The sequence below is a fragment of the Cupressus sempervirens genome, chromosome 7 (assembly GCF_028749045.1).
Source record: "Cupressus sempervirens isolate cs-2001-9-10 chromosome 7, ASM2874904v1, whole genome shotgun sequence".
In the NCBI taxonomy this organism is placed as follows: domain Eukaryota; kingdom Viridiplantae; phylum Streptophyta; class Pinopsida; order Cupressales; family Cupressaceae; genus Cupressus; species Cupressus sempervirens.
In genome coordinates, this window is record NC_143124.1 from 377,078,712 (window position 1) to 377,103,987 (window position 25,276).

Consider the following 25,276-nt stretch of genomic DNA (forward strand, 5'->3'; position numbering starts at 1 on the left):
AAATCAAATCATATCTGAGGATAATAAAGATATATTTCGTATGATGTCTTCCAGTATCGAGAAATTGTTTATCACAAACCAAACTATCATTTTTGCTTGTTTTCTGATCCATTATACCAGGCACAAGGTGGATTTGGGGTGTAAGACAGGTTCTGGGTGAAAACCTCACATATTATAGCCTATCACCTAATTAAGTTTGATTTTGCAAACATATTTGTCAAAGTTGAGAAGCAATTCTGAGGTAAGCATGCTTTTTCAAATCAGAAATCAATATGAATACCATATGACTATATTGCATATCAATTACTGATTATCTAATAATTATTATTAGAATGAGCGAAAAAAATCAGAAAAGAAGAAAAACATTTTCCTGGACTCCTAGTCGTCAAGGAAATAAGCCACAATTTGAAATTGAAATTATATGATTCCAAAAATTCCTGCCACATTTATTTCTCGACAACATTTAGCATAAGCTTCAAAATTTTGGTAATAAAAAGGCAATAACAAAATCAGCGTAGTATTGATCAGTACATATATTTTTCTGCAACTCAACAAAAGCAAGATATATTGTAGGATGTTATCAACTTAGCATCTTAACTTCAAATAAAGAGTTCTGATCGGCATCAGTCCACCATAGAATTTAACTCACTTCACTTCGCAGATCTTGATGACGGATGCAGATCCTATACGATGTAAGGCCACAATTGCATCGCCCTTCTTACACAAGCCTTTATCAGTTGCAGTCTTAAGAGCAGCATCCAGAATCACTTCAGTAGATTCAGAATCAGTGGCCTTTGCTGACCCTTCTGCCAGAAGGGGTACTAATCCTCTGTAAATAAGACTGTGTCTGGCAGGAGTTTCGTCACTGCATGTCCAATCAAAAGAATCTGTTGTCAAGACAGGAACCACAACAGACAGAATAGGTACAGGTGGCCTGTACTTTGCTACCAATTTAGCAGTCGTGCCCCCACGAGTTAGAACCACAATAAGGGTTGCCCTAGCTTTGTTTGCTGTCCGCACAGCAGATGAAGCAAGGCTTTCCAAAGGGCTCATTGGTAGAGGAGTGGATCTTATTAGTTCTTTGAAAATAGAACCATAGTCCAATGAGGATTCAGCTTCTATACATATGCGGGCCATGATCTTCACTGCCAACTCAGGATATGCCCCAGCTGCACTCTCACCACTAAGCATAACACAGTCGGTACCATCAAGAACAGCATTGGCCACATCTGTAGCTTCAGCGCGAGTTGGACGAGGAGACTTAATCATAGATTCCAACATTTGGGTGGCAGTAACTACAGGCTTTCCAACAAGGTTGCATTTATAGATCATCATCTTCTGTGCCAAAAATATTTTTTCCACTGGGATCTCCATACCAAGATCTCCACGGGCAACCATGAATGCATCTGACTCCTTCAAAATCTCATCAAAATTGACTACACCTTCCTGATTCTCAACCTGCAATAAACAATTAAGAAGCAAATATGTAATCCCTGATAAACATTACAGATTTACTCTGCTCTTCCATTCTCCTCTCCAATCAAAATAAATACACAAATACATTACTCACTAGCCAGGTTAGTCAAAAATTATCAAATCTTTGATTCCACTGCATGGTGAGGATCAAACTTATACAGAAAGGCTCTTAGCTGTAAAGATAGTAAGGGGATTAGTTTAGCAGGCATTAAAGATTTAAATTTCTACCAGCTTGTCACAATTACAAAAACCTACCACAGATCACAAGCAAAGAAACATGCCCATTCAGAAAGCTCCCTGTAAGTTGACACCGTGCCCATTTCTAACCACAATGAAGCCACGTGTACAGACCAAACATGGATTCAAACAATAGGAACCCAATAGAATTAAATCACTCAGAACAGATCTAGACCACATGTTATTATCCTAAATAATAATGGAAAATAAAATAAGGAAAGAAAATGAGTAAGCAAAACATAATCGGGCATTCAGATGACAAATCAGTGAGAAAGTAAATGAAAAAAAGATAACCAAGATATGCCACAGTGCATGCAGAAACTGTAACAAGACAAACAAAACAGCTTCCTTCACTATACAAATAAAAGAAAATAGTTTTAAAAATGACGGGCTTAAGGCTACTAAAAGAATGAAAAAAATACAAATGAAATAGGAATAACAACAATGTCAAAAGAAATATGGTGTAACTAGAGGCATTCACCAAAAAAATTTAAAAATCACAACAATATTAGAAAAATATTTGCCAGAAAATGAATAATAGAGAGGTTAATAGAAGAGCAAATAAGGAAAACATAAAAAGAACAAAGTTCAAACAACAAAACCAAGGTTGCACAGGGACAGCGGTAATTGGGTACATCAGGTACTGGTACTAGTACAAATACAACTATTTTTTTTTGAAGGGGACGGGGGTACTTGTATGTCAAGCTTTGTTTAGATATAATTTAATATTTATTAAAAATCTGATAATATGAGTCATGCCAATGGTTTTTTCAAAACAAGAGCAGTGATAAAGTTCGCAGATGTAACATATTGTTTTCATTTTCAGATTTCCAATGTTTGTAATGATAATATATTATAAATGTTTAGATGCATAACAGAGAAGGCAGACTTTAAACATGAACAAGATCATAAATCATATAACATGTTGCAAACGATAAACTTCTAACTTGAACGGTGATATAGTACGAATACAACTATTTATTTTTAAAAGGGACGGGGGTACTTGTATGTCAAACTTTGTTTAAATATAATTTAATATTTATAAAAAATCTGATAATATGAGTCATGCCAATGGTTTTTTCAAAACAAGAGCAGTGATAAAGTTTACAGATGTAACATATTGTTTTCATATTCAGATTTCCAATGTTTGTAATGATAATATATTATAAATGTTTAGATGCATAATAGAGAAGGCAGACTTTAAACATGAACAAGAAGATCATAAATCATATAACGACGACATGTTGCAAATGATAAACTTCTAACTTGAACGGTGATATAGTTTACTGTTAATTAGTACTGTATCAAAGTTTGAAACTGATTACGTACTGAATTAAGCTTGATAAAAACAAGCGGATATGCAAACAAAAAACAGAAACAAAAATCAGGAATCTTAATCAAGGTCCTTAGCTATGATGCTCTCCACTAGGTACCCTATACAAGGGTATGATGCAACCTAAACACTTTGCCAGGTATCAAATTACTTCTAAAAATGTTTCAAATTTGGTTTTTATCCAAGAGGTAAAGTAATTCACCTCACTCTGATTCACATAACCCCACAATCCTACAGTCCTCAATTTACCAACCCAAACACAAACATATGCTCTTGCTCTCAGCAAATTTGTATTTAACAAACAGACATTGCTTAAAACATTTGAATCTTCAAAGTTAAAAACTGGAACCAAGAAGCAGAAAGAATCAGGATCATACCTTCGACATCAGCATGATAGTCTTTGCATGTTTTCCCAATACCTTCCTGACATTTACAAGATCTGAACCCTTACGAACAAAGGAAAGAGCAATCATGTCAATTTTATTAGGTATTCCCCACTGCAGAATGTCCTCAACATCTTTTTCTGTAAGTGTTGGAAGATCCACAACAACTCCAGGCAAATTAACATTCTTCCGTTCACCAAGGACAGCAGTATTCTCACAGCGGCATTTCACAGTGCCAGATGCCTTATCAGTTGTTAAAACAGTTAGCGTAATTGTTCCATCAGCACATAGAATTGTATTGCCAGGCCTCAAATCTACAGCAAGTTTTTGGTAACTCATGGAAATCGTGCTAGTATCACCCTTAATGGTATAATCTGTTGTTATTGTGATTTCCTGGCCCTCCTTCAGTTTGATTGGTTTTGCATCCTTCAAGAAACCAGTTCGAATCTCAGGTCCCTGCAAGAAAGAATAAACTTCTCATCATGACTTTCAAAGTTTAAAGCCTTTAATGCCAGAAAACTATACAAAACTGCCCAAGGAATCTTTTTAAAAAACTCAAATTAATTTTCAGAGCAATGACATTGACAAATTGCTAAACCAACTGTACTACGCTTAAAAGGGTTGATTGTTACTAATTCCTCTAATCACTACCTGCAGACCTTTTCTATTTTAAAAATGTCAAAATGAATGCACATTTAAAAGACAGAATTGTAAATTGAAGATAACCATTCAATTATTCACCAAGCCAAAATCACTGCAGTAAGATAGTCGCCAGATGGATAATTAAATGTTTCAGCTATAAACTTTATATACTCAAAGGCAAAACCATAAACTTTATATACTCAAAGGCAAAATATTTCAGCTATAGTTCTTCTCAAAGAGACAATAGTTTTGGAATTCTACTGAACAATTCTGCTGTTACATATCAAGATAGCTATGCCAAAATATTCCAGAGAATTCAAAACATCACCATTTTTCTCTCTTGTTCCTACATTCCAGATGTTTTGGGTTTTTGAAACCAGCATCTAACTGCTCCCTTTCAAACAGCTGAATTGAGATTGAGTTCATTTCAAAAGGTCTAGTTCTCATAACTTACAACTAAAACCAAAGACATTGTCTCACTTCACAAGTTCTCGCATGATGAGAAAATGGCATTCAGCTCTGGATGGCTATTCATGAATTTGTACAGCTTCTTGGAAACAAGAGTCACTGACAAATTACCTATCTACAAGGGACACAGAGAGAGGATCTGTAGTTCTCAAACAACAAGATACCTGTTACTCCTTTAACGGAATGTGAATAGAAAGAGAAATTAAGTTATTATAGCTATCTACTATCTATACAATGATCAAATAGCTACAAAAAATCCCTTTGTTGTCAAACATCATAAGAACATTCTTGGAGGCATTTGCCAGGAAACAAAATTGCAGGAATTTTAAGAGACTACAAGAAAAAGTAATTTTATTCATGCTTAATTGTTTAGAGATTGTGGTTTGTTTGCAATGGAAATGTCAAACACAAAATTATAGTCCAATATTTTACTATTTTGCGAATAGAAATGCTCATATGTTAATGGATTTCACAAACGAGTAGCAACTAAAAGTCACAGCCAGGAATGATGACAACATTACTTCATAGTAAGTTATATTGTGTATAAATATGAGTAAAGCAAAATGTCTTTCAGATGTCAGCCGAGACAACTCATGGCCAGATGACCAATGTGACTGCTATGATACAAAACTATGAAAGAACCCTGTGGCAAGTGTTAGGATCAGGTGTGTTAATCACCTTGCAAATCCTAGTTAGACTAAGTTGTAAACTGCACAAATAAAGTAAACATAACATAGACCTTGACATTTGCTATTGACAAAACCGGAAAAGGCTCAGAAACATGAGGTTTACAAGAATCCAGTTTATCATCTAATAGAATTTTGGCTTTCAAAGAGTCAAAAGAATGACAATCAGAGACCAAGATAACTTGAAAATTGGGCTGAGTAAATCTTTAAAATACCTTGATAGAAGAAAAAGAAATGAACATATTACTACTTGTCGGCCTTCAATAGATGCACCTACAAAACAAATCTAAGAGACAGAGAATAAAGGAAAAAAGAAAAGCCCAAAAGGGACCATGATATGATACTATCGATAAAATCCAAAAATAAATCAGAGAAACCTGTTGGAAGTGTTCACTAGGCATGATAGACAGCTTGCAGGCTTGAGTTTCATTTCAACAAAGTGGCAATCTAATTTAAGATTATACTGTTTCAAATATTATTTCATGTCAATTTTCAAACATCATGCAAAGGGTGGAATGGAATGCCCATGAGAGAAATTGAGGCAATATGGAATCCAAGGGATCTTCCAGGCACTTAAAGAATTGTTTGTTAGTGGCAAAAAGTAATAGAAGTATTGTAATACATGATTGGATATTAGACATGAAGTTAAAAGGGAATATTGGATGTCCCCTTCTCTTATACTTCGCCCTAAATTCACAAATCCAACTGAAGCAAATTGCAAAACACACTCCGAAATATAATCCTCTCAAAAATAAGATAAGATGGATCTGTCTTGGAAACCTTGTGCAGATATACTTCATGAGATACATCCAGTTCTAAGGTTCAGAAATATACATATGAATCTACATAACAAATTTTACTGATTACATGGGAGCTCAACCATAACAAATGTTGTATAGGAAGACATGATGAAGAATCCCAAGTATCCTCTACCCTAGGCCCAACAGCAGGACCTTACCTTTTGTGGCCTTATGTGATCCTTAGCCAATGGTCCTTAACATCATCATGAGGTGCCACACCTGTTGAGCTCTTCGTACAGTTCTCCTCCCTCATGTCAACCGCTTGCTTCATATGACTGTCTGACTTCAACAATTGGTCAATGTGGGGCTAGTAAGCTGCGATAGGGTGTCCTTGACCCTCAAAACTTGGCCCAAGGCAGGACCTTAACATCCTTGGCCTCATGTGGACCTTACCCTATAGTCCTCAATCAACATCATGAGGTCGCCTCATGGTCCCTAACCATCTTTACGAGGCACCATACCTCGTAGGAATCCTTTGATTTCTCCATCCTCGCACTCTCTCCCCTCAACAAGACCAATTACTGCAAGATTCCATGTTAATAATATGTAGACATTAAACTCAAGTATTCATTATTTATATATAATCAAATATATACATCATGCATTCCATCTATAAATATTTATAATTGCATATGTGAATCTATCCTTTCACACCAGAACAATTAGAGGTTATTGATAAATCCTTCAGCTGTATGCACTAATGTATCTGCTTGCTATTGACGTGTTTCTGCTGTTTGATATATATATATGCTGCTGATTGTTGTTGAATCCTTGTTTGAATGAATGAATTCCTTAGATTTGATGATTCGAGGCATTGGTGGGTTAAGTAATTGTTGATTAGATGATTGAAACATAATGATATAATGAATGTCTGATTGACATTGGTAGATGACGATTATTGAATGTTGGATTGTAGATTTGATATAGGTATGCTTGATTGCTGAATTATATGTATTCTTGAACCCAAGATAAAGTGCTGATTAAATATTGTCTGCTTGATCTTGCTATGTGATTATCTGTATGATTTCTTCAGGGATCAATAATTGATGGATGAAGGATGATGATTGAGGGGTCCTCAAATGCTTAAAATGAAATCTCCTTTACATTTCATCAGTTAAAGGTGGTGGCTTTCATAAGAATTTAGCCACCACTATTCATTGTTGCCTTTCTGAAAAATAAGCTATTTGCCAAATTGATCTCTCTTGAAAATCCTCTCCCAAATGAAGCCCTCTCCCCTATATATATTTTAATGTGTGAAAATAAGTTATTCGCTTAATTGATCTCCCTTGAATATCCTTCCCCAAATGAAGTCCTCCCCTTTAAATATTCCAATGCGTGAAAAACTACACTTTTCATACACCTAGTAATGATCACAACCTTTCAATATTACCTACTTTTGGAAGGGTCTATGAAGCCTCACCCCGACCCGTCATAGCATAGACATGATACTAACATTTTGATATTGGAGACTTTGATATTTTGACAGTTATTCAAGACTTAGATGGACAGTGGATTGCTTTATCTATTGATTTTGATATTTCAGTAGTGTTTTACATTTATGATATGCACTATGAACCTCATATTGTGAATGGAATGATTGAACACATATGGATGCAACTTTATGATAGGATAGTATTAGATTATAATGCGATGCAAAATGTTAATTTGATTAAGATGATTTATGATATACAGGCAAATGTTTAATTGATTATGATGATTTATGATATGCAAATAAATGTTAAATTGATTATGATGGTTTATGATATGCGGATTTGATATTCTAACATCTTGAATGATTTATTTGAACTGATTAGGAAAGGAAATTTAATTTGAATTATGCTGATAGGGATTTCATAAAATTTGAAATTCTATGCATTTATGACATATTTTATATGACCTCCTTGGACTACTGATGCTCGAGTTTAATGTGCAAGAAGTGGAACCATGGAAATACTTGGTGGAACAAGTTCCAAACCTTTGTGAACACAGTTTAACCAAAGCAAATCTTTGGAAGATTCAATAGCCTCGTTTACACTATTTTTCTTCGTAAATGTGAGTTTTCTTGTATATGGAAACGGTTAATAATAAAGATGCATTAGGGGCATGTCATGGTGATGTGGAATGTGTTTTTTATGTGTCACTTGACATTTGCGAACTTTGTGTGTAATTGACATGTCATTTAGGGTTTTGATCATGGTGGCAATTTACCCTAAAACTAATCACCTTGTTAATGAGTAAGTAAACCAACTTGACAAGGGGTAGGATGGGTCACAATCAAGGAAATTCGAATTTAGACTTGGCTAGGGGTTTGAGGGGTCATTAAGTGGTCCCAAAGTGTCTTTTAAGTGAAAAAAAGTTACCCATATGATGGTATATCATGTTAGGGACCTAATTTTGACCATGTGAGTGCCTAGACAGCCTAGGGGGGCCCTTTACCCATGCATTCTTCCATCAATTCGAATTTAGAGTTGTCACATGAGTTTTCTCCCATGTTCCCGCTAAATCAAATATAGCAAATTTAGAGGAGACAAAGTTTGTAAGAGGGAGTGGCTTAGTGTCTTTGCTAAAATAGTTAGTGAGAAGGCCTTGTTAGAGAGTCTTGGACAAACTAGTGGGGTATTCACCCACTCTCTAAGTTTAGAGACAATTAAGTTTTGGAGGGAGATTAAGAGAGCTCTACAACAACTATCTTTGCCTTTAGCTTGGACCAAGGTTGGTGTTTCAAAGCATGTTCATTTCCTTCTTTTTTTGTATTGCATAATGAATCTGCAAGTATGGAGAAATTTGTTATGGGTTCAAAGCAATGTATTGTGAATCTTGTATTGTGGATTTGGGCATTGTGTTGTGATGTTTGTGAATGTGTATGGTGTTCATGTAATCATCTTGGTTTTCTTACTTGATCTTTTGTTTTGATTTGAATGACAAGTGTTGTTATAGGTGTGAGGGCTTCACTCACCCTTTGGTAAGGGAAGAGTAGCCTAGGGTGAAGGGCTTAGTTGGGCTCAATAATGTAGTAGGGAGCCACTTCTCTTGGAGAGAAGGGGGGGGAATTTCATAGAGTATGGGCTCCATTGAAGCCATCGCCTTGATATTATGATTGGGGCGTGATAAGTGGAAATATGAATCTGGGGGTGATAAGTAGAGATTGTGAAGAGAAGCATGTGTGATGTAAGCCTTGTAGAGGCATGGAGGAATTCAATGTGTGTGAGTTGTACTGGCATGGCAAATCTCCTCTTGAAGAGCCCACCTTCACCCAATGTTCTTATGATTCCAATGGTGAATCAATGTGTAAATCTTGGAAGGGAATATCATGTGTTGTCTTGTAAGTTTCCCATGCATTATCATATGTTGTATGTGTGTATCCCGTTTGGATCTTGTTTCCCCTGCTCAGTGGGTGGCTTCATAGAAGCCTATGATGGGAGGTGAACCTCCATGGTTCCTAGTTTGCGTGTGTATGCAAGTTTTGTGAAGATGGATTCCTTGAAGATATTAGGGTTTCACCCTTGACAAGTTGGAAAATCAAATGTGCAAAGAGAGACCAATGTTCCATGTCATTTCAAAAGTGTTGTGATATCAAGCCTCTATTGTTATTTCATTGTGATGTAAAAGAGATTTTTTTATCATTGCATGCTGTTGAAAATTGTGTATAGAAAGGTTGAGAAGTTGTATATAGTTACTTTCAAGGAATTATTTATCGTAAGTTTTCCACATTATGTGACTGGAAGTAATAGGGAGAAAATTATGAAATAAAATCCTCTTTCTTTGTTGATCTATAAATGATTTGATAGGTACATTGGATAGTTGTTGTGGACAATATTTCTTCTGATATAGTTGATTTAATGTGAATGATTGCAATGTAAAATTATTGGTTATGCTTTTCATATAAAAGAATAAAATGATTAGTTCATGGTACATACAAGAATATTTGGGCCCGTTTGGTTGCTGGAATAGGAATAGACATTTCAGAATATGTTTGGTTTTCTCTGTTTGGTTGACCAAATTGGAATAGAGAATAGAGTTTCGTATTCCAATTTGACTCCTAAAACGAGCATAAGTCTATGCCAAAAAAAACCTGTTATTAGAATAGGCCATTCCTATTCTCAATCCTATTATGCCAAATTTATGAAATTTTCAGGTCCGTGGGCGAGCGCATAAGGACATAAGGGCATTTTGGCAAGATTTTATCGGGTTGTAACATTTTGCTCTTCAAACCTTAGTCGAAGGATTAAAAAAGACAAAAAATTGTTGCCGATCGGCCTCAAAATCCTCACAGCCGTCTTGTATAAGTCTCAAATTGATAAAGACTAATCATTTTTTCTTACGCTTGTTAGATTGGCGATGTACATATTGTAACTTTCTAATTTCGAGTTGCTTTCTGAGGATTTTTGGCTTCACATTGGTATAGTTTTGTGTGACGATCGGAGAAGAATACGCGAGAAGAAAAACAGCAAATTTGTTTGTTAGGGTTTTCATTCTACGAAATTTGTTCATTAGGAACAAGGGGAAATAAGCCTCATTAAATTTGCTTGTTAGAGTTAAGAGATGGACTTTAAGGACGATATGCATGATGCAAATGATGGCTCTGAAGTGTATGATAGCAAAGGTTTTGCAATGGATGAAGACAATGAAGAAGATTATTTAGAGCAAGAAGAGGAAGATTACGGCTTTGTTGAGAATTGCACAGATGATGATTCTGATGAACATATTCCAATTTCTCTCAACCAAACAAGAGAGTAACATATTCCCAGTCAAATACTAGACGAACCAAACAAGAATGGGATTACTCTTTTCCATTCCCATTCTAATTTTCCATTCCTATTCCATATACGCATTCTAATTTTCTATTCCTATGCTTGCAACCGAACGAGCCCTTAGTTCATTGGATTTCAAGTCTAATAAACCCTTAGACCAAATAACATCATCACATCATCAACATAATCATTAAAGTTCCATGGTAGGATAAAAGCAAATATGCTTGAGAAAAGAAAATAAATAGTCCAATTCTAGGAGAAGACTTATTGTAGGTATATGTTTCCTCTCTGGACAATGTATGGGAGAAGAAGATAAATCCTCCCCCATAATACAGAGCAATAAAACAATAAACAGAATATACCCTAGAATCTAGTACATAAATATTAATAGAATAATATATATCCTAAGAAGAAATACTTTAAAATCACAAACACCTATTCTATAAGTTGCAAATGGGGACTCATATGAGTCATGTGACCTTCAAGTCACCATCACACCAAATCAAAGTAAAAATAATAATGATAAGAATAATAAAATAAAATAAATGAAGATATCAAATTGAACACTATAACCAATCAAGGAGGACACAAAAAGGGGCTAATCATGCCCTAGACCCTACCTCTTCCCCACTTACCTAGGCGGCTATCTTCACAAAAAAAAACATAAAGTGAAAGTATAAATGGGTTTGGAGGACAGGAGGTCCCCACCACCCCCTTGGCGTCAACATCCTTTCTTAAGGCTTTAAAAAGGCACTTGGAACATGATGTTCCATTGACATATGTTAGTCCCTCCTTGTAGAAGTTGCCCCCACCTTGAAAAAAAAACTCAACTATTACATTTACTTGCTGCCTTAATCCTTGCAGTCAGGCGCAATAGGAGGTGATGGGACCAAGGTCACGTCACCTTGGAAGGAGGGATAAGGGGGCACGTGACCCCAAACATGGGAATTCACCTAGGAGTAAAGGGAGTGAAAGGGTAGACCTAGGTTGGATATAAACATGTGAGAATTTCATGTTAAAGGTAAAGTGGGTATGTAGATAATAATTTATGTTTTGAGTTGTTAACCCAATAATTAGAGAGTATTTGTCCTATCATTAAATGTATGGAGAAAAGATAGCAGGATAGGTGGTAAGGTGGGTGTTATAAAAAGGGAAGCTAGGAAAAATGTTAGCAAGTTATTTCAACATAACTAGGAATATGAGATGTTATTTGGTAGTAAGTATTTGTCATGGGTAAAGTGTTGTATTATGTGAGTGGGAAGTTGGTTAGTGGAGAGGGAGATTAGCATAGAGTATCATTAATAAAATTAGTTGATGGATCAGTGTGGGTCATTAATATTAATTAATAAATAAGTCTAGTAGTTAATTTTCTTTAACACATAGTTGTATGTCTCTTATCTATAAGTGTGCATATTAAGTTCACTTAACACCTAGTATATCATACGTAGGAATGACATAGTTTATGTATAGACTAGAAAATATTTAATTATCAAATACAACTGTTTTAAGTTTAACAATAATAAACTAATAAATAACAAGTAACTAAGTCAAATGCCCCTTAAATATTGATTAGACTCAACGATCAAATTTATAGGATACCGATGAGATTTAAAGCATAATTGAGGGGATGTAAGAACCTAATTAAAATGGAATTTTATTAATCAAGACACAAAGAAATAGAATGTTAAGATAAAGGTTAGTTATTTAGAGAAAATTTATTATGGAATCGACATGACTAATTAACATGTTTATGTAAAGTATTAGGAAGAAGGGTCGAGTTATCATGGAGACATAAGCTACAAAGTATGACTTAAGTTGCTATCTCATAATTATTTATGGTGGTTTTCGTTTGCTATTTTATCTAATCATTGAGAGAGGTAAGGTAAGGTGGTGGAATAGTGTAGTGGTAGATAAGAACTTAAATATATGAGATAGTAGATTTGTAAAATTTGGTTGGACCATATAATCCCCTTATTTACTTAGTTTCATTAATTTATAAGGGTATGACCTGTAGTTATTAAATAAACTTAACGAAATTATCATTGTATTGGAAATAATCCAATCTTGATGTTAACCATCACTAAATGGTTGCTAACTAATTATAAGATCTTTGCGGAGCTTAAAATTAATATAATCAATAAACATATTCATACATCGCCATAGTCAAATAATGGTATATGGTTAGCCTGATAAATTAGAGCCATACCGGAAGGTATTATGCAAGAATTCATTAAAACTATACACCTCTACTTATAAATAGATTAAAAATATAAGCATAATATCAAAAATAATAATATTACTAATACTTAGTATAATGACGAAATAAAATGGAATAAATTAAGATCACTTCGTAAGACACAAAGGAAAATGTGTTTGTGTGTGTGTGTGTGTGTATATATATATATTGAGTAAAGAATTATAAGAAGAATAATTAGCACAAATCGGTATGTCTGCACACCCTTGATTTGTTAGGTTCTTGAACTAAGACCATACTCCACATCCTTATGCGCAATGTCCCATTACTAGGACAGGACGTAAAATCATTAAGGGCCCATTTGGTCACGAGCATAGGAATGGAGAATAGGCATGTAATATTGGGAATAGGAATGGCTATTCCAATAACAAGTATTTTTTGGAATGGGTATAAGCTCATTTTAGAGGCAAAATGGGAATACGTATTCCTATTCCATCTTCCAAGTGACAAACCAAACAGAAAATGGAAAACATATTCCAACTTTTCTATTCCTATTCCAGCAACCAAACGGGCCCTAAGGGTAACATCGTCTAACTCTTATGCTATACCTTAGTTGTTCAATGAGTATTAGGGAGACTTATTGCCTTTCCTTGAAATTTGAAGTCCAAAAAATCGTTTGAAAACAAATTCCTCCACGTCAACTAAAATTAATTATATCTAACCCAATGATTGAAATTGTACCATTTTAACATTCTCAAGAACACATGAAATGCATAACCTGGACACTCCATGGTTCGATGGAATATTCCAAACACAGTGTAGGTCTATATATGTTATTCTTTAGTGCACCTTTCAAAAAAATAAAAAAATTGTGGTTGTGTTATGTAAAATTTAGGGCATGACAAGGTCACAACCCTTTGTAATGGTCACAACCTTTCAATATTACCAACTTTTGGAAGTTGTCACAATCCTTCTTCATTGTTAATTTTCAAGAGTCACGACCTTTCATAATACCACCCTTCAAAAGAGTAACAACACTTCAACATTTCTACCCCCCAAGGGTCACAAGTTTTCATGATTATGACCCTTTCAAAGAGTCACAACCCTTCATCATTTCTGCCCTTTGAAAGAGTATGTAGTGCCTCTCCCTTGTGCGTTTTGTATGTCATCCTAATGGATGTGATTTTGATGATTCGGGCTTATTGTGTGATCAGTTGAGCTGATTTGAGATGTGGTGATTATCCCTATGCTATGCTGTATGTGACCTTGTGAGGTGCACCCTTTATATTTGACTCGTGTGTCCTTTCCGAGATGACTATTGTGGTTTTGATTGGTTTTTGGCTTATGAGATTTGTGATGTGCTCTTCTGCTTTCGCTAAAGTATGTACTAGTGATTACCTAATTTTTGGATGATATCATGATGTTATTCAACGAGTACCCTTATGATGTGATCAGTGGTTGCACTTTATGATGCATTTGATTATTGCATTTGATCGGTGGTATTTTGATCATATCTTTATAATGATGATTTGTAATGTTATATAGCGCATTTTGCATTCAAAATGATGGATGTTATATCAAAATGCTTTAATGGGATTTCAATATATGTTGATTTAATATATGTTGTTGGGTATTTACTATTTTAGTCATTTATTCTAATGATATATGCTTAAGACAATGGTAAAATGATTAATTAAATGATTCAATTAAAATGCTTTATCATATTATTATATGTTGTTATATTGTAATACACCCTTGCTATGCGTGGATTGCCCGTGGGTGATAGTACAAAGAGGGAACAAAGCTGTAGTTATTTGCTTGTAGGATCTACACAATGTCTTGTTCTCCTTCATGTGACTTTTGCATGCTTGTGCTTCACCTATTTATATATTGAGCATCTACATTGGATGTTTACATGTTTACTAAACAGGTACCAGATACATTCATCCTAAATTGCCAAAATTGTTGGTGCACCTATATCCCCAACAATGGACACCAAGAGATAGTAGCTTTGGCCGTGCATACTAAGCCAATGTCATCCTTGTATGGAGGCAACGCATCTAATTATTCTATATTATACCTCTGGTGCATGATTGGTAAATCCATATTCATATTGCATTTGTGATAGACCAGTGAATGTTTATGCATTAGAGTTCTTGTAGTTGTCATAGAAGGATTTTTTTTAAATGATGATTTAACGTATTTTGAGGATTTTAATGGTTTTATTTTAATTACCAACTAATTTGTTGTAGTTGGATTCCAATTACTTGGAATTGATTTATTTGATTTGGGAAAAGCTCAATAGATTATTTTATTATTTAAATAATTTATTTTGAAGTTCACTTTCAAAAAAGTGATCATAATGTCAAAAAGTGAGTTTTATTCTCACTTCTCATTTTTATGTTATAAGAATTTGTTGATTTTGCTCCGAAAACCTCTTAGAGAGAATCGATCTTTTGCTTGTTGGGTAAAATCCGGGTGGTGGATTTGTGCGTGGAGAGGCTTGTTGGATTTGTGCCGAAATTGATCCACTATTGGTGATTTCGCGCCAAAACCCTCTTGGTGAAAATCAGTCTTTTGCTTGTTGGGTAAAATTTGGGTGTTGGATTTTTGCAGAGCGACAACGGCACATTGTATTTATGCCGAAATTGCTTTGTATCCCGAAGGTTTCATCTGATTCGATGGACCTTTTATTTCTTCCTCCCTTTTCTTGGTTTTTACCAATCATGTGACGTAGGGCTCTTTAGATCTTTTGATTCGATTCGTCTTTTCAATTGAAGTAAATTGCTATTAGTTCATGATCTGAGAACTAGTCTTCCCTCACAATTTCATTACTTTCCTCCACTAAGGTGGATGGGTGTGAGTTTTTATTGTTTACCCATGTGGGGTTTGATGGTTTCTACATTGTTATGCTGCAAATTTTTGTGAAGTATCTAAACTCCAGATTTTATTTGAAAAGTGTGATGTTGGGTGGATTACCAATGGGTTTTAATTTTGTCAATTTATTTGAAGTTCGATTTTTAAGCTTTTTGATTGCCGCACCGTTTTGCATGTCACCTAGAATCTATCTATTGTCATGTTTTAGATTGATTAAAATATGAATGAAAGATTAGGATTGTGGGGTCAAAATGGCATAATAGAGGACATTCCAAATATTTTATGCCTCAATCCAAAAGTGTTCCTTCAATGTTAAAATGTTGATTTTTGCCCTTTGCCAAATTTTGCCATAAATTGAATATTTGATTGCTTTTGAGCATTGTGTGCCTTCCTTGTGTTATATGAGATAAATTATGGATTCCATGGGAATCCATACTCGTAGCATAGTTGCCGAATGAGCTATGTGTTGTTGTGCCCTTTCTTGGGTTTTTATTCAGCTGTTTGTCTTGAGTGTTTTGGGAGTTGAGGTATCCTCCTTGTTCTTGTTTCTTTGCTCGTGTGCTAGCACCTACCATGCTAGAGTTTGATCTCACATGTGATGTGTGGATGCTTTGTATATGAAACCGCACCCACACATGTAGTTGAGCTATGCTCCTTTGTTGAGGTTCGAGTGACCCAAACTCTTGGTGTTTGAGACAAGTTGAGTTTACCATGTTTCATGATTTTCAATAATGAGTCTTTTATGGTTTTTGTCACATTGGTTTATTCTTATTTATGTTTTTGCTTGGTGCCTCATTGTTGTAACAAGATGATCTTGTTTAATGTCAGAGTAGTGGAGTGGAGTGGCTCTCCAAGGCAGTCAGGGATGCAAAGGGGTCTCAAGGTATTCCTTGGCATAGTTACCATGTGATAACTAAATAAATGAATAGGATCTTAAAATGCTAACAAGAGTTTAAAGAGATTTATGTGACTAACTACCTTGTCGTTTGAGGACATAGATATGATATGTCTCACCTTGTCATTTGAGGACATTGATATGGCATAGTACCTTGCTATCATTTAAGGACATTGATATGGTGCACTATAGCCTTGCCATCTACAAATGTTGATATGGCTCTGCCAAACGTCCTTGACATGAGAAGGGTAGTTCAATGCCACACAAGCTTTGTAAGCTATGTGATGACCCTCCATTCCTATGTCTCCATACTAAGCGCTTGTTAGTACTAAGTAGTAAGCTTGGTGTACTGTAATCCTTGGCATCGTTGATTGTATTTGGATAGTGGATCTGATGTTGAGTGTTCTCCATGTGTTATTGCATTCTAGCTTGGGTTGTGTAGTGGACATTGTAATGTGCTACAAGATTATGTATTTGCTTAGTGTGTGTGATAGCCACTCCCTGCTTGAGTGTATGCCTTTGTTTGTGGCTTGGTTACTATCTCCTCGAGTATGTTGAATTGCACCTACAGAATTCATATGGTTGGGAGGCATTGCTAACCATATTGTTGGGGACCGGTGAATAGGGATGGTTCCTCCAACTATAGGATTTGGAGATCGTATGCTCACTCTCTTTTGATTAGAGAGTTGTTTGATGATATACTTATATAATTGATGTTACAAATATTGATATGGATGTAGCCTTGTGTTTTATGCTTTACTTTTATGTATTGACAAACTCAGGTGACTATTGCCTTGATTTTTGTGTATCATGTACTCCCCGGTGTGGAGGTAGTTATATTTTAGTGGCAAATTGACTTGATAATAGTTTAGACCTTTTTCCTTATGCATTTTCCCTTCACGTTGCTAAATTGTCATCTCCACTTGGAATCTGGTGTTTGCACCATCTCAAGTCCGTGATTTTAGGCATCTTTCAGCAAAACCGCACCTGTGTTTTATCATATCTGCAAATTGGCGTTTGCGACCTCACTATAGAGTCATTTTGGAGTTTACCAATTTATTGGGCATCGGCACAGACAAATTGTCATCTCTGCCCATCTTTTGTCGTCTCCCCCCATTTTGAGCTTAAGATGCAAGTTTAAGTGGTCAATGATGTGTTTGACTATTCGGGTTGGTTCCTTGGGTGCTTAGGTTGCCTTTCATACCTAAGTCAGCACCAATACTACGTATAAAATATATCATTTAAGTATAAGTATAAGTGACATGTATAAGTGACGTGCCACTTATACAAAGATATATTTTATATATACAAGGATTCATTTGAGATGGGTTTCAACTCTCTAGAAGTTAAGATAAAGATTCCAAATTTATGAGGTTGACAGGATTTCAAGACACAGCCTAATTTCAGGATTTCAAGATTTCAGACTTACCCAAATTTCAGGGTTCTACATTTGGACTTTAACATTGTGTCCAATGGATGTGTGATTGTAACCTTCAGTCCTTGTCCTATACAAGACTGTTTCAAGGTCATTGCTTACTATTCTTGATTATATTATGGTTAGTGGGGAATGGACATGCCTATTTTATCATGCTACGAACTTTTATTTTGGGCTTAAAAAGAATAGCTTATTAGGGATAGATAGTTCAGTATCCCCCTCTTGGGGTCCATAGCTGTTATCCAAATCTCCTTTGAGTATTCTCCTGATTCATGTGAACTTTTTGATTCTAAGTTATCATTTAGTACTTGGGCATCTTTGGAAGTGTTAGTAAGATTTCCACATTTGTAGGTGAACATGCAAGTTATGCCATGTTCCCCTCTTTATCATCTTGAATAGATGTTTTAGTGTTGCACTTAGTTACTTTACGTTGTTGTTACATAACTTATCCAACGAAAAAAATTATTTTGTGCATGTTTTATCCTTGTGTTCCAAGGATTTCGGGCAAGGCATTACAAAGCCACTTCCTTATTTTTCCTCTAATTCCTTTCTTCTTCCATTAATCCTTCTTTAATTCCTGGGCACTCTTTCTCCCTTCATACCTCCTTTCAAATGAACTCTCCTCCTTTTTATATCTCAAGTTGAGGGAGTCACAACTCTTCACTACATACCTCTTGACCTTTCATTAAACTTAATTAAATTAAAATAATATTATTTTACATTTTATTATTATTTATTTATTATCAAATCCTATTTCAAGAAGGGGATATTACATATATGACACTTTATGGCATTGTTTTAATTGTTATTTTTAGACGTGAGAAACATTAGTCTATCCTCTGGTGAAAGTTGGATGACCAAGTTCTTAAGAAAATACTTGAAGCTTCTATAAAGATATTTGCGACTCCTAGACAATGTTATGAGGTCTCTTTCCATGTTAGTTAGTTAGCTGGTGGATTTGGAAAACACTTTTGAGAAACAATGTATTGTTTCCTAAGTGCATTCAACTATATATTAAAGCTTTGATATAGTTATTTGATAAATAAAGTTAAGTTGGAGCAAGGCTACTCTGCCAAAATGCTACTAAACTCCCACAATGAATGAGAGACAATCCACTCTTTGTTATTGTTTTTCCTTTAATGTAACATATAAACATATGTTTGAATGTGTGAGATCTGGCATGTTTCCAAGTAAGAAAGTATTCTATGTTTCATTACAAGAAAGAAGATAAATATAAGACAGGTGCTTTGATCTTCATATTGGAATTAATGTTGCATATAATATGGTAATAAACATATGTTTTGTGTGAGATCTGGCATGTTTCCAAGTAAGAAAATATTCTATGTTGCATTACAAGAAAGAAGAAAAATATAAGAGAGGTGCTTTGATCTTCATATTGGAACAAGTACTTGTCTGGTAGACATTTATAAGATGAATAATACAAGGGTATCAAGGTATTTTGAGAGTGGGATTTTTTAACCTGAAACAGTTGTCCCCACACAGATCTTATGTTGCTTCTTTCTTGGTGGTTGATCTCTCTTCTCTTTCTATTATTTTCCCTTTTCCTAGAAGTGGGTTTGACAAGTCATTATAATACTGGAATTTTAATAGATCCATTATCTCCACAACATCACTCTTATAGTTCGTGGTCAAAATCAACTAATTTTAAATTTTCTCAACTGGATGGATAAATATATTCAAACATTGGCTTCAACAGAAGAGATGCAAGAACAACTCATTGAACTGGAAAGGAAGCCAACTAGGGCCAGCATAAGAGGCAGGTAACACTCCTTAAAGGAGCACAAGATTATCCTTTAAAAATAATATCTTCATTTCCAATATCTCTTCAATGCTAGACCAAAACTTATACATTCCAAACAAAAATATTCACTTTTTCTCCCTCTGCTTGTCCTTGCATATTCCATATTTGCTCCCATGTGTCTATTCCCATTGTCTACAAGTTTGTCCACTATTCTAATTTGAAAGTTTAATTTTTCTAGACTGCTTCATAAAAGGCAAAAAACCACAAATCAACTTACTAGGAATATTCTTCCAATAAACTGCATTTGAATGAAACCCTTGATAGCCCCTAAAGTCAATTTTTTCAATTATAATGTCTTCATAACAAATCCATTAAGAAGTAGCACCCAAATCCATTAAAAAGTAGCACCCACAAAGATAGTGCAACCCTTACATATCAATTACTGCTAGTTTACAACCATTTAGTATCAACTGCTTCAACTATCACAACAAGGGGAAGGATTGAACCAAATTATTTAAATTTAAAAGTATAATAACCCCAACCTCTAAAATTTCAAACCTATAGATAAAAACCAGGACTCCCACATGAAAACACTTAAATAGCATAAACAGACAAGACTCCACAAGATATTAGACCTAGAAAAACAATTGAAATGCACTAATTTCACCTCCGATTGCTATCCAGAGGAAAACAAAACCAAATAAAGAACAAGTTTGCACAAATCCAGAATACTCACAAAATTTTGGCTGCCCAAACAATGAATAAACAACTAATTTCATCTGCTGCTTGAGACGGTCAACCATGCATGATTGAAAAATAAATAAAAGAAACCAAAAATTGGATTTCTTCAACAAAACTGATTGCATGAAAAGTGTCCACATGCAAAAATGAAAAATACTAAGTTCAGGGGGTTACTGGACAACTGGTAAGAATGCTTGCCTCAGAAAGAACCTACCAGGAATAAGTTATTTCCAAGTGCAAGGATCCAACGTTACAAAAGACAAAACCAGATGAAGCTGAATAAAGTCAAATACCAATACATACAGAAATGTTTGGGATGTTTATCCAAGAAGTAAACAAAAAAGTTAAAACTCCTCTACATTAGCCACTCAAACAAAACAATGATAATAACAGCTCAACAAAAATGTTTATTGCATGATAAGCTTAACGGCTCAAAAAAATGTTTATTGCATGATAAGCTTAATAGCTCAACAAAAATACTTATTTCAAGATAAGCTTAACCAAGCAAAAATTAAAACAACACTAAAGCAAATCAACCACTCAAACAAACAACCAAGGATAAAATTAAAAGAAAAGCCCACTCAAAAAGAAACTCATGAGAAATTTTTTGTGCATGCTCTGTTAAGAAAATGATTAAAAAACAAACTGAACATATTAAATATGAAAATCTCAAGTTGCCAGTTTGGATTCAGTTTCAAGATTCAGGATCAAAATCCGTTCAAAACTTTTTGAGGGGTTCATCCATACAAGAACACATGTTATTTTTAAATATATATATGCAGCAGCAAATAAGTTCGTATACCACTATGTTAATATTAAAGCAACATAGTGAAATACTCCACCGTATATATTAGCATTTTAGTCCTAAGAAAATGCCAAAATACATATAAAACAACCATTTTCATATTTTTAGTGGTCACTTCTAGGATTGAAGGGTCAAATAGACCTAACTTCCAAAAAAGTCAAAAAAAAGGCAATTTGGACCTAATTTGCTCAAAATTTAACAAAATTCCATCTGAATTCATCCATCAGAAACCAAACTCACCCAAAATTCTTCAAATTCTGCCAGGGTTTCTCTACGAAAATCTACTGCGCATTATGATCTCTGCAGCAGACTTTTGGCCAAATCTGGCAAGGACCAGACTTTTGAGCAAATCAAGCAACAAATTCCCAAGTCCAGTAGCAAATCAGGTAGCATCGAAAATTCTTAATAGTTCACTGAATGAAGGGTTTAATCATACATAAAAATGACAAAATCATACAAGCTAAGTGGACTTAACCTCGAAGGAAACTCCATGGTTAAGCACACTTAAGCTATTGTACTAGAACAGGTGACCTCTCACAAGAACCAATGGCTTCAACCCTATGAGCATTACCTAGATGCAATGAGTGCTAAGTGTTCAACTCATTCTCTAGAGAGATGGGTTCTTGTGAGCCACTACTCATGAAACATGTGTCATTGAGATTGACTCGAAAGCTACAAAGTTGAATCCTGATAGCAATATCTCAACATGGCACATTCGATGTAGTTCGGTGCTGAAACAAACCATTCCAACAACAAATGAAAACAATAAAGCAAATCCACACAGACAAATGGAAAATGGTGATTTCCCCTGTACTATGACTTGTAAACAAGCTGCTATAAAAATGGTGATTTCCACAATAAATTGAATTCTTAATGGCTATTTCCCAATGCCTTCCAAATGAACTGCTGTGGAAATGAATGAAAATAAGGCAAATCCCCACAAAAAATTGAATGCTTAAAGACTGTAGGAACCCGCCCCCCCCAAAAAAAAAAAAAAAACAAAAGGAGAGTCGGCAAAGAAAAATAAATGTTTAAAAACTTAAATCATGCAAAACAAAACAGAGCATTCCCCAGCTTCAAAAGCCACTACAAAAGAAATGAACAGCAAAAAGCAAAACTACAGAGCAAATTGAGAACTTGAGGTTGCAAATTCTTTAAAAAAGAGTTGAAAACTCTAACATAACATAACAAAGCAAGAAGTTAGGTTCTATGTTGTAGCTATGAAAACTTTGAACAGACTACAAAACAAATGAACAAATCTGCAAGAGAAAATAACATGACTAAAAAGTTATACCATGCAAAATTACAATATTCAAACTCCTCTTTCCTGGCTCTAAACAGACTATTGCTTTAGAAATAAATAAAAAACATCTAAACAAAATAGAACTAAAGAGAAAACCTACCAAAACAAATTACCAGTTTAAAATTTTTAACCCGCAAAACTAACAATATACTAAATTCCACTGTTTCAACCACTGAAATAAACCGCTCCTCTAAAATTATCTACAGAGAATACTGAATTATTGAGAAACTCAAATCTACAAAAAAAATTATGCAAAATTCTCTGCATTGACCGCTCCAGTCCAATTGCAAAACTAAGTATACAGAGAAAACTGAGTGCCAGAGAACTCCAACCATGCAATAATTACAAAATATTATAGTCTACTTCCTTGGCAGCTCATACAAGGGATTCTAAAGAAAAATATATACTTAATTTGCATTAAAACGTCAAATGTTTGTAAACCTAAATCATGCTAAGGAAATCAAAATATAATGTTCTTCCGGAACAAATGATTGCAGAAACAAATCTAACAACAAACTAAAAACAAATGATTGCAGAAACAAATCTAACAACAAACTAACTTAAGAAATTGATGTATTAATTTGTTGGCACGCAAAATGAAAAAACATCAATTCCAACGCCTCAGCCGCTTAGACAAAATATAACCCGGAAATGAGGCAAATACTGTAAAAAGATAAAATTTCACAGAAAATTGAGAGCTATAAACCTATTTCCAAGTACTTGAAAAATGTTAAAAAAGATATCACACTAAACTGCTTTTACAACATTCAAATAAGCGAGAAAAACAAGCTGCTACGGAAATGGAAATGTTTGTAAATCTTATCTATTTTAAGAAACCGAAATATAACCTGTTTCTCCAACAAATAATTACAAAAACATTTTTTTGTAAAATTAGACTATCTATATAGAAAAATTATGCCTTGAAATTTTTGCGACGGAAAATGGATGACTATATAATTTCCCTGCTGTAGGTGTTCAAACAACAGACAGCGTAAAAACCAAAAATTAATAAAGGGAAAATTTCACAGGTAGATGAATGCTTGAAAACTTAAACCACCCAATCAACTAAAACAAACTAAACTATTTAAAGAAACCAAAATACAGCCTTTTAGTGATTTGCCAACTCAAACAAAAAATTACAACAACTTTCTTTTCGAAAAATCGGACTATCTGTATAGAAAAATGATGCCTTAATTTTTTTTGCGACGGAAAATTGATAAGTATATAATTACCCTGCTGTAGGCGTTCAAACAAAAGCCGGCGTAAACAAACGAAAATTGAATAAGGAAATTTTCTTGTAGACCTGAACCACGCAAGCATCTAAAAAACAAACAGAATTCAACCTAGGTTTTGGTACATACCTTAGTATCAAGCATAACGGCGCACATGATCTGAGTGTTCTGCATGGCCTCCCTGAGATGATCGAGCGTCTCCTGGTGATAATCATGAGTCCCATGAGAAAAATTAAATCTAGCCACATTCATACCCGCCTTCAACAACTTCTCAATCATCGAAACGCTACGCGACGCAGGACCCAAAGTACAGACGATCTTCGTCTTAGGAATCCTTCCATTGGGAAGCTCCTCCAAAATTCCCTCTATATCAATATTTGCCATTACAGGAAAGGGCTCAAAATAGCGGCCAAAAGGCAGAAGATTACAATTAAGAGCTTCAAATTGAGGCTACGACTCAAATAATACGACTTCCAGATTTGAAACAGGAATAAGAAGAAGCGAAAAATAGAAGCGGGTCTGGTTTGCAGTAAACTATTTGAGAGCTTTTGGGCTCGAATTCTTCACAGTTATGGCCCTAGAAACAACCGATCTGTAGCTGCCGGTCTACCCTTCGTTTCACAGATGTGATCTGCAGCTAACTCAGACACGATTTTGTGACAAAAATGCGATCTAACACGCCTACCTACCTTCCTACCCTTCCAGTGGGCTCTTATATAAACCCTTGTAAAACAGTGGACTGAAACAAAGGGCTTAAAAAACTTGCAGCTTGTTTTAACAACTTCTTTAGTAGCGCCGTTTTCAGGGCAATCTGCACGGAAGATAATGGAGTGCAATTGACTAAAGATACAATTTTTCAATTACTATTATTTGATATTTTCGTTTTTCTTCGAGCATCTGTTGGTAAATTGGAAAGTTCTGAATTGAAAACGGGGGCGCGGAAAATCGATTTATTATGCCGTTTATTCCGTGAATATTCTGTCCACACGTGACTAAATTTGTTGGACAAAGTTTTTTGTGGAATAACCCGTTGTTTTAATTTGCATGCCATCATCACCTAAAAATCTTAAAAGCTGTGATGTGGGACCCAGCCTCTCTTTCTTTTATGCTTACGGGTGGTTGAGAATGGCTATAACAGACCAATGCGCTATCTTTCTTACTCTCTACAAATTGCATTATTGATTAAATTTCACAAAAACTAAAACACAATTAAATGTTTTGAAATTTTCAACATTTGATCTTCATGATTCCTATAT

General features: G+C 34.8%; 1 protein-coding gene across 1 annotated transcript; it reads right to left on the reverse strand.

Annotated features, from left to right (window-relative positions):
• Positions 1-385: 385 nt before the first annotated feature.
• On the reverse strand, positions 386-24,707 carry LOC149547026 (pyruvate kinase, cytosolic isozyme). Its single transcript, XM_089791476.1, has 3 exons — positions 24,150-24,707; positions 3,424-3,885; positions 386-1,458 (listed from the first exon to the last, which is right to left on the reverse strand). The coding sequence occupies exons 1-3, from the start codon at positions 24,402-24,404 to the stop codon at positions 646-648; spliced, it is 1,530 nt and encodes a 509-aa protein (XP_089647602.1). The 5' UTR covers positions 24,405-24,707; the 3' UTR covers positions 386-645.
• Positions 24,708-25,276: the final 569 nt, after the last annotated feature.